At 67.7% G+C, this 11631-nt stretch overlaps 2 protein-coding genes across 4 annotated transcripts; one reads left to right on the top strand and one right to left on the bottom strand.

The window, feature by feature from the left end:
- The first annotated feature begins 488 nt into the window (after positions 1-488).
- On the top strand, positions 489-4020 carry IL6R (interleukin 6 receptor). 2 transcript variants are annotated; one of them, XM_051641034.1, is made up of 10 exons: positions 489-632; positions 1516-1761; positions 1847-1970; positions 2105-2289; positions 2372-2532; positions 2609-2753; positions 2835-2878; positions 3012-3090; positions 3191-3299; positions 3381-4020. In XM_051641034.1, the coding sequence occupies exons 1-10, from the start codon at positions 542-544 to the stop codon at positions 3568-3570; spliced, it is 1374 nt and encodes a 457-aa protein (XP_051496994.1). In that variant the 5' UTR covers positions 489-541; the 3' UTR covers positions 3571-4020. The 2 variants fall into 2 exon arrangements, with proteins under 2 accessions (XP_051496994.1, XP_051496993.1); XM_051641033.1 differs by having other exon boundaries at positions 2609-2878.
- Positions 4021-4663: 643 nt separating this feature from the next.
- On the bottom strand, positions 4664-9530 carry SHE (Src homology 2 domain containing E). Of its 2 annotated transcripts, none has more exons than XM_051641067.1 (6): positions 8482-9530; positions 7768-7894; positions 6568-6876; positions 5934-6084; positions 5743-5840; positions 4664-5125 (listed from the first exon to the last, which is right to left on the bottom strand). In XM_051641067.1, exons 1-6 carry the CDS (start codon positions 8875-8877, stop codon positions 4929-4931), a joined length of 1278 nt encoding a protein of 425 aa, XP_051497027.1. In that variant the 5' UTR covers positions 8878-9530; the 3' UTR covers positions 4664-4928. The 2 variants fall into 2 exon arrangements, with proteins under 2 accessions (XP_051497027.1, XP_051497026.1); XM_051641066.1 differs by having other exon boundaries at positions 5721-5840; positions 8482-9528.
- Between the last annotated feature and the right edge of the window lie 2101 nt (positions 9531-11631).

Raw genomic sequence — 11631 nt, forward strand, 5'->3', positions numbered from 1 at the left:
CCCACCAGGGCCGGGGGGGGTCCCGGGACCGTTCTCTCCTTGATACCAAAGAGGAAACCGTTCAGGATGGGCTCTGGCGTGGACCAGGGTCTATTTTTGGGGGGTGTTTAAGGATTATTTCTATTTTTGAGGGTGTTTAAGAGTTATTTTGCGTTGAAGGGGGGGGGAACGAGGCGCCGGGGAGGGGGGGGTTCCTAATTTATTACGCGTTTCTATATTGTGGAATTGTATCATTTTATGGGTCCACAGAGAAAAAAAAAAAAAGGCAAAAACAACAACAACAAAAAAAACCCAACAAACGCAGCTTTTTTTATATATCTATATATATAAAGTAATACTGTTCTGAGCAGCTTCTGCCGTGTCCTGTGTCCTGCGGGGGGAGCAGCGGGGATCGGAGGGGGCAGCGGCGGGTCCCCCCCCCCCCGGCGCCGGCCGGTCCCGCCCCCCCGGGCGCACGTGCTGCCGCCGCCCCCCCCTCCGCCCGCCCCCGGCCCTGGTTTCACAACCGCGGGCACCGGCCGCGCTGCGGGCGGCCCTGCCGATGTTTTCCTGCCCGGGGCCGCTGCTCCCCGCCGCGCTGCTCCTCCTCGCCGCCGCCGCCGCCGCCCCCGGGAGACCCTGCGGCCCTGTCGGTGGGTGCGACCGGCACCGGGGGGCGGGGTGACCCCCGGCCGGGGGGAGCCGCGGGGGGACTCGGGCACTGGGGGGGCGACAGCGCCGGGTTGGGCTGAGGGGAGACCCCCGGTACCGGGAGAGAGCGGCACCGGGGAGGGCTGCGAGGGGCCTCGACACTGGGGTCCCGCGGGTCCGGGCCGCGGGGAGGGGGTGACGGTTCCGTGCCTGCCCCGGGGGAGATCGGGCGGGCCCGGGGAGACGGGCACCGCGGGGGGTACGGGGCAGCGCGGGCTGGGGCCGGGTCCTGGGAGCTGGCTGGGTGCTGGGGTGGGTGCTGGTGGGTGCTGGGTGCGTTCCCGGCAGTAGGAGCCGACGGGAACCAGCAGGTCGGCTCCGGCTCTTGACCTTTGCAGCTGCCCCGCGCGGCCTCCCTGGCCCCAGCCCAGCCCGGGCCGGGCGCCGCCAGCCAGCCCGGCCGCTTAACCCCCCCGGCACCGGGCATCGGACCCCCGGGACCTCCCCCGGGACCCCTGGGGCTTCCCCCGGGACCCCAGCCCACAGCTCTGAGAGTCCAGAGCTCAGCTCCCTGATACCCACACTGCCCGGCCCGGTCCCACCGCCAGGTCCCCCACTTGCACCCTGGTCGGGTGCCATGGAGGCCGGCCCGAGGGGGCGTCCGTGTGCCCGGGGGGGGTCCGTGTGCCCGGGGGGGTCCGTGTGCCCCGGGGGTCCCTTGCCGGCAGCTTGGCAGGTTATTGCTGGCTCAGCAGGAGCTGCCACTTGCTCTGCTTGGTGTCACTGAGCAGCCCCTGGGCACAGGGAGCAGGTCATGAGGGGTCTGCCCCCCCCTGGGGACCCCCCGGGTCATGCCTCTATTGCCTGACCCCTTGTCCCCCCCAGGGCTCTCACGGGACGTGGTGCTGAGACGCCCGGGAGCCAACATCACACTGACCTGCCAGGACGAGGAGCCAACGAACGTCACCGTGTCCTGGCGCCTGGAGGAGCGGGGGGCGGCGGGGGGGAGCCGGTGGCTGCCAGAGGGGGGCAACACGCTGCTCCTGCAGGGGCTGCGCTACGAGGACTCGGGGCGCTACAGCTGCTCCGTGGGGGGCCGCCTGCTGCGCTCCCTGCGGCTGCTGGTGGAAGGTGGGTCTGCGCTGGGGAGGGGGCTTCCCCTGCGATGTCACCCCCTCCAGCCCCCCCCATCCCCCAGCGCCTCCCTGCCTTGCAGAGCCCCCCGAGACTCCGCGGGTCTCCTGCTACCGGCGGAGCCACGACAAAGACATCCTGTGCGAGTGGCCGCTGCGGGCGAAGCCGTCCCCGGGAACACGGGCGATGCTCTGGGTGAGGCGGAGGTGAGTGTTGTCCTGGCACCCCCTGCAGCTGGGACCCTCAGGCGGGGGGCGCAGGGGACTTCAGGGTCCCTCCCCGCTGACCCTTTCCCTGACCCCGGCCGGGGCTGTGGCGCCCCACGGCCCCTTCCCCGCAGGTTCGCGGCTGAGGCCGCCACGGAGCAGCGGTGCCGCTACTTCGCCAGGGCGCGGAAGTTCGTTTGCCGGGTGCAGCTGCCGCCCGGCACCGACGACACCAAACCCCTCGTGGTGTCCACGTGCGTCAGCAATGGTGCCGGTGGCTTGGCTGGCGAGGACAGAATCATCACCCCCAGCGGCGTCCGTGAGTGCCGCTCTCCCCTTGCCAGCACCTGGGGCTGCCCAAGCGCACAGACCCGGGCCCTGAGTCCCCCCTTTCCCGGCAGTGAAGCCCGACCCCCCCCTCAACGTGACGGTGCAGCCCCTGGAGAAGGCACCGCAGCGGCTGCGGGTCAACTGGTCCTACCCCTCCTCCTGGGATCCCCGCTTCTACTGGCTCCGCTTCCAGGTCCGCTACCGCCCCGAGCCTGCCCGGACCTTCACAGAGGTGAGACCCCCACCCCGGCTGTCCCCCAGCCCCAGCGGGGCTGTCCCCAACCCCATGCTGCCCACGTCCCCTCCAGGTGGACCAGGTGACAACGACGTGGCTGGACATCCATGATGCCTGGCGGGGGACACGGCACGTGGTGCAGGTGCGGGCGCAGGAGGAGTTTGGCCACGGCTCGTGGAGCGAGTGGAGCCAGGAGGCAGTGGGCACCCCCTGGACAGGTAGGAAGGGGACACGTGGCCCCAGGACCGGGAGCTCAGGCCGGAGTTCCCCAGCCTCACCACCCACCCATCACCTCACAGACCCCAGGGACTTCACCTCCGAAATGGGACCCTTCAGCTCTCAGGTGGGACATGGCCTTAGCCCCCCACAGGGGACGTGTCAGGCTCCCTGTTGGGTCTTATGTCCCTGTATGGGACAAGGGACACTGGGGCAGGGGGCTGCACCCTCCCATTGTGCCCCCCTGCCTTCTCATGCAGTTCCCCATGGAGGATGACACCTATGGGGTCACACTGCCCCCTGAGCTCTTCAGGGAATATTCTGCCGATGACATTGATGGTGAGGAGGGGTCCCTGGGTGGGCAACAGAGGGGCTGGAACCCCCCGGGTCTCTCATCCCCACAACAAGCCACTCCCCCCCCACTCTGTCTCCATCACAGGGACTGTTGTAGAAGCCAATGCCAGCCCCGTGGCCTCCCCCTACACCTTCCTGGTGGCCGGGGGGAGCCTGCTCCTGGGCATTGCCCTCTGTGTTGCCCTTGTGGTGAGGTGAGTGTTGGGGAGGGGTCTGGGGTGGGGGGAGGTTTCTGCCTGCCCTCCCTGACCTGGATCCACTCTCCCTTCCCACAGGTACAGGCAGATGTGGAGGACAGGTGGGCGTCGGGGGGCCAAGCCAGAGGGCGAGGGGCAGCACGTGCTGGTGCCCCTGGGCCCCTCCAGCCCCCCACTCAGTGACACCCCCTTGCTCTCGCCCCCTGGCCCCCCAACCCTCAGGGCTCTCCACGTCACCAACTTGGACTATTTCTTCTCAGGGCAGTAGCTGGGGGCTGGACACAGTGGCAGGTGCCTGCAGGTCAGGCACTAGGGGGGTCCTGGGGCTGGGATGTGGCCCTGGGAGGCCCCCCCCCCAGAAAAAAAAGCCGCCCCTAGGCCCTGTGGCCGGGAACAGCCTCTGAGAAGGGGGATGAACACTGCCTCTATGGAGAACCAGCCCGGGGGGGGCCCCCAAGATGGGTCCCAGGGGGCACAGCTCTGGGGTCATGGCCAAGCTGGGGTGGCCAGGGGCTGCACTGGAGCGTGGGAGCAGGGCTGGGCTCTGCCCATGGGACTGGGTTTGGGGGTCCCGTGGGGAAGGGCCTGTGCAGGGGGGCTGGCTGGATCAGCCCCATCATGCCTGTGCCCTGATCTGCCCCCCCTGGGACTTATTCTTAGAGCACATGTTGGGGAACTGTGGTAAATGTGTTTCTAAAATAAATACCTTGGATTTGTACTGGAGTGGGTGCTTTGGGGGGGGAAGGGAGGGGTTGCTGCAACCTCCTCTCCCCCACCTGGGAGTAAGGCCAGGGGGTGGTGGGGGGAGCTGGGCTGTGTACTCCCCCAGGTGAGGACATGCACCCCTAGGCCATGTTCACTGTGTCTTGCTGTGCCCCCTAATCCTGCCAGGTACCCCAGGCCATGCACCCACCCCCCTGTGCCACCCACCCCCAGTACCTATGCTCCCCATGCCACCCCCGTGCTACCAGCCCACCCCACCCTGGGTTGTGCAACACCCCAGGGAGCTGCAGCTGCACCCAGGGAGGAAACCGCAGGGCCGGGAAGGGGGTGCCTGGGCCCCCTGGGGACACCGCGGTCACACCCCCCCCCCTCCCCCTGCTCTATAAAAAGCCTGGCAGGATGCAGATGTAGGGGCAGGGGGAGCCCCGGTCCCCCTGCTCCCCAAAGCCAGGCTGGCTCCTGCGGGCAAGAGGCTGGGGTTGAGTCACCCACTTCCCAGGCAGGTGACCCACCTGGGCGGGGCGGGGGGGGAGACGGGCCCGATCCTGCCCCCTCCCTTCCCCACGGCAGCCCTCAGACCTAACCCTGCCCCACTGCACTCCCCGCCCCCCCCTCCCCTCTTTCGCCCCATCCTCCTCTCAGCCAACAAGTTTATTTTACTAGTTGTTACAGGTCCCAGTCCCGCCGCGTTCCCCGCCCCGGGCGCAGCCCCGCAGCGGGAGGGGGCGTCCAGCACAGGGTGGGCAGGGTCTGCCCTGCCGGAGTCCAGCGGCGGGCAGCGAGCGGAGGGGTCCCCGGGGGTCTTGTGCCAGACCCTTCCCCCGGCACGCAGCCGTCGCCGGGGCCGGACCCTGCCCTGGGCGGGGATTTGGGTGGGGGTCGTGGCCCAGTCTGGGGGGGGCGTTATCCGCCGCTAATGCAGCTTGCAGTGGACGGGGTGCAGCAGGGCCATGTGCTCGGCCCCCTTGAAGGGCAGCTTCTCGGTGGAGTAGTAGTGCACGACCTCGGGGACGCTGGCGAAGACGCCGCTGGCCTGGCTGAGCGTGTATTTGTTGTCCTTGGTCTGGGCCACGATGATGTGGACACAACCCTGGCTGGTCCTGGGTGGGCGGGGGGCGTCAGCGCTGCCGCCAGCCCCCCCGGCGCCCGCCCGCCACCACCGCCGCGTCCAGCCCTGTTTGTTCCCCTCCCGCTCCGATTGTTTCGGCTCCAGGGGCTCCGCTTCCTCAGGAAGGAAACGCCACCGGCGCTCCCGACAATGCACCGGGGAGGGGGACGTGCTGCCCCCCCCACCCGCCCCAGCGCCAGGATGCCTGGGTCCCCCAGTGGGTGGGTGCCATCCCACACCCCACCCCCCGGACGTAGGTGCTTCCACCCCATCGGGGCTCCAGTACCAGGACGCCTGGGGCTCCTGTGGGTGGATGGGTGCCATCCCACCCCGGCCCTGACCAGGGTGTTCCCGCCCCATCAGGGCTTCCAGCACCAGAACGCCTGGGTCCCTCGTGGGTGAGTGCCATCCCCAGGGACATGGATGCTCCCACCCCATCAGGTCTCCAGGACACCTGGGTCCCCCTGTAGGTGGATCAGTGACCTCCTTCCCTCCGGGACCTGGGTGCTCCTGCTGCAGCAAACCCCCAGGGTGCCACCCCCCCCGGGCTGGGCTCCCCACCCTGCCGTGGGTGCCCACCCACTCACTTGAGGGCAATGGAGTACTTGCCGCTGCCGCTCTCGCTGGTGCGCACCAGGTACCCGGCCTCCCGGCAGGGCTGCAGCCGGCTCTCCGCCTCGGCGCGTGTGATGGCCCCGTGGAACCAGCTGCAGGGGGGCACAAAGCACACACACTGAGCATGGCAAAGCCCCCGGCCCCCACACCCCCCGTTTCCCACCCCCCGTGGCCTCCAGACTCACGGCTGCTTCTCCAGCGCCAGGGCAGGGTCCACCCGCTCCCCCTCCCCGTGCTCCGTGCCCGCCGGCTTCAGCATCTTGGGGGTCCAGCTCTTCTGGCGCAGGTGCTGCCGCTGCACCTCCTCCTTGGGGCGCTCTGAGCCCTCAAACTGGACTAGGGGGGAAGAGATGTGAGTCCCCAAAGCCCCCTCCATACCACCACCATCCCCATCCCAAGCCTCATCTCTAGCTCTGTCCCCAGCCCAATCTTCATCCATGTCCTCATCCCCAGTCTTTGTCCCCATCCCCATCTGTGTCTTCAGCCCCATCCTTGTGACCCACTTCTTGTCCCTGTCCCTATTCCCGTCCTTGTCCCCATCCCAGCCACGTCCCTGTCCCCATCTCCATCCATGTCTCCATCCCCTAGCCTTATCCCTCTTCCAACCTCCATGTCCCCATTCTCGTCCCCATCCCCAGCCTCATTTCTGTCCCCATCCCCATCTGTGTCTCCAGTCCCAACCCCATCCGTGTCCCCACCCTCATCCCCATCCATGTTCCCATTCCCATCTGTGTCCCCATCCCCACCAATGTCCTCATCCCAATACATGTCCCCATCCCCACCAATGTCCTCATCCCAATACATGTCCCCATCCCCTACCTGACAGTGCTTTGACAATCTGCTCCTTCTTCCACTCCCAGGGCTGCTCATACTCTCCCGCTGGCCGCTCATCGTTCTCTGGCAGGCGCCCATCCCCAGCCCTCACCCTGCGCTCCGGGGCTCCCCCGGGCACCCCCTCCCCGGGCTCATAGGGGGTGTCATAGAGCTGTGGCCCCTTCCCCACCACCTCCTTGCCCACTGGCCATTTGGCTGGCTCTGGCTTGCTGCCCCCTTCCCCGGGCTCGCCAGGACCGTCCAGCAGCAGGATGGCTTTGACCAGGGGGTCCTTGGAGCCCCGGCGGCGGATTTCTGCAGGGAAGAGGGACAGTAGGTCAGGGAGGGGGGCTGTGTGTCCCCTGAGACCCTCCCCCCACCGCAGTGCTTGCCCTTGGGGAGGGATGTGCCCCAGGGATCCCACGCCGGGGACGCCCCGTTGGGAACAGGCTTGGGAGGAGCCGGGGCAGGAAGGGGCCCATCCCCGTGGCGCCTGGTCTGCTGCTGCAGCCCCCACGTCGCCGGCGCCGTGGGCACAGACCCATGCGGTGGGGATGGCCAGGGTCCACGGCAGCAGGATGCTACACCCCACACTGGGCTTCAGCCTCACAGGAGGCTCACCCCGGGGGGGGCTCACACCCCCCAGGCCCCCCATTCACCCTATGGTGCCGGGCTGAGCCAAACAACCCGGGCTGCCCTGCATGGAAAAAACCATCAGCAGCAAATCTTTTATTTCCAGCTTCCGGCCGAGTCAGTTCCTGTTGTTCTGGCCAGCTGGGCGGTCGCCGCGCCAGCCGGGGGGTCTCTGCCCAAGGGGCACGACTGCAGGGGACCCTGGGGGTGCAGTACCTGAGTGGCAACTGAGGGGCACCCAGGGCTTTGCACTGGCCCCGCGCCCCAAGCCGTGCCATGGCAGGGGGTGGGGGCAGCAAGAGGGGCCAGCGGGCAGGGGTCAGTGTCCGGCCTCACGCCCGCTCCTTATCTGGCCCCGCGCAGCCGCAGGAAGCAGCTTTCCTGTTCCCGGAGCCTCCTGCGCCGGGCGGCTCCGAGGGCAACCGCGTGCTGCCGGTGGGGAGCAGTGCCAGCTGAGGCACAGCCGTGGCACAACCATGGCACAACCATGGTCTGGCACAACCATGGCACAACCATGGCACAACCATGGTCTGGCACAACCGTGGCACATCCGTTCCGTGGCCCAGCAGGTACCTGTGATCATCTGCTGGGCGTCGTAGGGCTCCATGTAGCCGTCGTTCTCTCCCAGCCGCTCCGCCTCCCGCTGCCCCTTGGTGCGCTTGGCATCGTAAGGGTCGGCGTAGTCCTCCAGGATGATGACCTGGGGAGGGGATGGGCACCACTGGGCTCAGGGGGGGCTCCTGTGAGTCCCAGGGGGTGGTAAGGATGCCACCAGTGCAGAGCCAGGCAGGGGACATGGGAAAGGATGGCAGCTCAGCCAGGACAGATGGAGCCATGACACAACCCTACCAGGGTGCACCCAGTGGCTCCTCTGGATGGGGGCAGCACCCATCCCCATGCCCTCCAGCACTGTGGGGGTTGGAGGACCCTTTTGAGTGACACCACCACCCCCCCCCCCACGACTGGCTCCCAGCCACCCTGGGGCTGTATGTGTGGGGGGGTGAAAGTCCAGCCACATGCCACAGGCAAAGCTGCCCAGCAAAGCTTTACGTCAGCCTTTGTTTAACCAGCGGGTCGGGGGGGGGGCTTGGACCCGGGAGGGGGGCCCCAGCGAGCACCCCACCACCGCCCAGCAGATGAAGTCAGGATGAAGGAAGCTTTGATGGGGATCTGCAGGCAGCAAAGCCAGGCTGGATGAAAGGCCAGGGTTAGCTGGGCTAATGAGCTGGAGCCTTAAAGTGGTTCAATCCGGCAGCGCTGAGCGCCCCCCCCAGCCCCCCCTCTTACCGTCTCTGTCTTGAGGGTCTTCCCCTTGTCCTGCTCGGGGGCAGCCGGGCTGGCAGGCGGGGGGCTGGGGTACCCCTTCCCATTCTTCTCGTGAGCCTCCACCTTGATGAGGCGGTTGATGTAGGTGCCGCAGGTTTTGGGGGGTCCCTCCGGGGTCCCTCCCTCCACTCGCGAGTTTTTCCGCATCTTCCCGGTAGCAGCCTGGAGCAGACCCTGCAGGTTGTCCCGTGACAACCGGCCGCCCCCGTCCTTGCCGCCCCCCGGGCCGGCGCGGCAGCCCCCCAGCTCGGCAGCCGAGTTCTTGCGGCTCTTGCCCAGGCTACTGCTGCCCGGCCGGGCCCGCTCCGACACCGTCTTCAGGTTGGAGGGAAACTCCTTGAACCACTTGGCCGCCATGGGGCTGGGGAGGGGCAGGGTGCCGCGGCCCCCCCAGGGCTCCTTGACCCCCCACGGCCGCCCCACCGGCTCAGGGCCGGCTCAGCCGGGGGGCACAGGGCAGCCCGGCTCCCCCCAGCTCCGGGCGCGGGAGCTTTGGTGGCCGGGGGCCAGCCCGGGAGAGGGGGTGTGGGCAGGGGGGCCGGGGCCTTCGCCCCCGGCACGGGTGGGGGGCTCCAGGCGTCCTTCGCCCCCGCGGGGACGGCTGGGGAGTCCCCAGGAGTGCTGGCTCCCGTGTCCTGGGCAAGGGACTGTGTCTCCCGGGGGTCCCTGGCCCCAGGGAAGGGTCCCGGGGGGGGGGACGAGGTCTCTGCTCCAGCGATGGGAAGAGCTGGGGGTTCTTGCCAGGAGTCCAGGGGGCCCGACCGGGGCAGCCCCGGGGCGGCTCCCAAGGTTCTCTGTCCCCAGGGAAGGGGCCGGGGGGTCTCTCCGTGCTGCGGGGGGACCGGCAGGATCCAAGCAGCCTGGGGGTCCCGTCGCGGCTCCTCGGCGGGTCCGGTCTCTGGGGGTCGGCGGGGCTGCAGGGAGGGTCAGGCCGGCCCGGGGGGCCCCATACGGCAGCGGCAGGACGGGACGGGACGGGACGGAGCCGAAGGGGCCGGAGGGGCGGCGGGGCCAGCGCTCCCCGCCCAGATCCGGAGGGGGCGGCCCCGGGGGACGGCGCGGCCCCGGCCGGGCGGGCAGCCACCGGACCGGGCAGCCTCGGGGAGCCCCGGGCAGTCTCGGGGAGCCCCAGCCCCGCCGACACCGGGCACTGCCTGGCGCCTCCATCCTCCATGGGGCCGGAGTCTCTCACCGGCGTCTGCCGAGGGCTGGGTGGGCCCCGAGAGGAGCAGGGCGGGGGGGTGGGATTCTGCCCTGGTGGGGCTGGGAGACCCCGGGACACCGTCCGGCTGTTGGGGAGGGAGCGGGGGGGACTTGTCCCTGCACGTGGATCCCACACACGGGCTCTGCATGTGGGCCCCATGCAGGGCCCCCCCCCCAGTGCCCCGACCGCGGTGCGTGGCCCGTTGTGCGTGGCCAGCCCGGGGCCGGTGCCCGCTGCCCTCGGGGCTGCGGTTCACACCTCTCCCTGCGCCTGCTGTGCCGAGAGCTCGCCGGAAAACCCCAGCTGAGGCCAGAGATTTGGCTTCCTGCAGGGCTGGCAGCTGGGCTGCGTGGTGCCGGGGGGCCCAGCAGCAACGAAAGGGATGGGGAGGGGGTTCTGTGGGTTCTGTGCCCCCTCCGTCCCCAGCACTGCCATGGGCAGGAGCTGGCTGGTCCTTGGGCACATCCTCCAGCCTCTGCAAGGAGCAGAAGGCCACGTCCATCCCCCCAACCACATCTGGAGAATGTCCCCTAGGACCAGCCAGCTCGTGGCAGGTCCTGCTGTTGGGAAGGGGAGCACTGGGAGCACAGACCCTGACTCAGCAGGGATGGCTGGTTCCCAGCACCGTGCCCCCCACCCTGCCTGGCTGTGAGGAGGTGCCGGGGTGGGGGCAGCCTGGAGCTGGGCCTGGCAGCTCCCCAGGAAGCACTGGCCATTTCCTCACCGGTGCTGCCGGGCAGGACGTGGCCAGGTCCTGCTGCTGGGTTAGGAGCTTGTCCAGCTCCAACTTCACCTCCTGAGGCCCAGAAAAACCCTCTGTCTCCACTGGTGACCTCGGGTGCTGGCTTCATGTGAGAGGTGCTGGTTTGTTTTCTTGGAAGACTGACATTCCCCCCCCCCCCCATAATCTTCCCGGGGCCTCAGCAGCAGGACAGCCACATGGGCAGCACCTTCTTGGTGGCTCCATCCCAAGGTCCCTGTGCCATCCACTTGTCTCCTTTGGGAAGTCTCTGCCTGTCCCTGTTCTGTGCCAGCTCCTGCAGGGAAAGGCTGTGGGAGCGTGTCTGGCAGCAGGGACAGATGGCACTGGGGACAGATGGCACCGAGAGCCTGGGAAGCCACAACAAGAGGCGAGCCAGCACAGTGCTGAGCCCAGCACCGAGCAGGATGGATCCCGGTGCTCCACGGGTGGGAGCAGCAGGGCCTGGCAGCCCCTGCCAGGTGCCCACTCAGGCTGTTCCTGCCACACTTCCAGCCTCAATACCCACTGGTCAGCACTCAAGTGGCAGAGGGTCCAAGAGGGCTCTATCTGACTCTTCCACTCATCCTGGCCTGGAAAGCTGCTGAAATTCTGGATTCAGGAGCATGTGTGTGTTCCATGAGCTCTCCTGGCCCTCATCATGCCCAAACCCACCCCCATCACTGGGGGCAGTGGGTGCAGCCATCACCCCACCCCCCCCCAGCAAATAGAAGGCTCCAGGGGGACCTTTTTGTGGCCTTTCACTACTCAAAGAGGACAAAACCTTAGCAGGGCCTGTCAGGATAGAACAGAGGGTGACAGGTGAAACTGAAAGAGGAGATTCACAGTAGATGTTAGGAAGAGATTTTTTTTTTTTTTTTTTTTTTTACCCTGAGGGTGGTGACACTGGCCCAGGTTGCCCAGAGACTCGGGAGATGCCACATCCCTGGAAACACTGAAGTCAGGTTGGATGGGGCTCAGAGCAACCTGATCTGGCTGATGTCCCTGCTCACTGCAGGGGGTTGGGCTCAGTGACCTTTAAAGGTCCTTCCCAAACCAAACCATTTGATAATTCCATGCAATAGCAGCACCAGCAGCTTTTTAGACCTTTACTGAAGTGGCTCAACCCTCCCCCCCAGGCAGTTCCTCAGTGCTAATTCAGCTGAAG

The sequence above is a fragment of the Apus apus genome, chromosome 27 (genome assembly GCF_020740795.1).
Source record: "Apus apus isolate bApuApu2 chromosome 27, bApuApu2.pri.cur, whole genome shotgun sequence".
NCBI lineage: Eukaryota > Metazoa > Chordata > Aves > Apodiformes > Apodidae > Apus > Apus apus.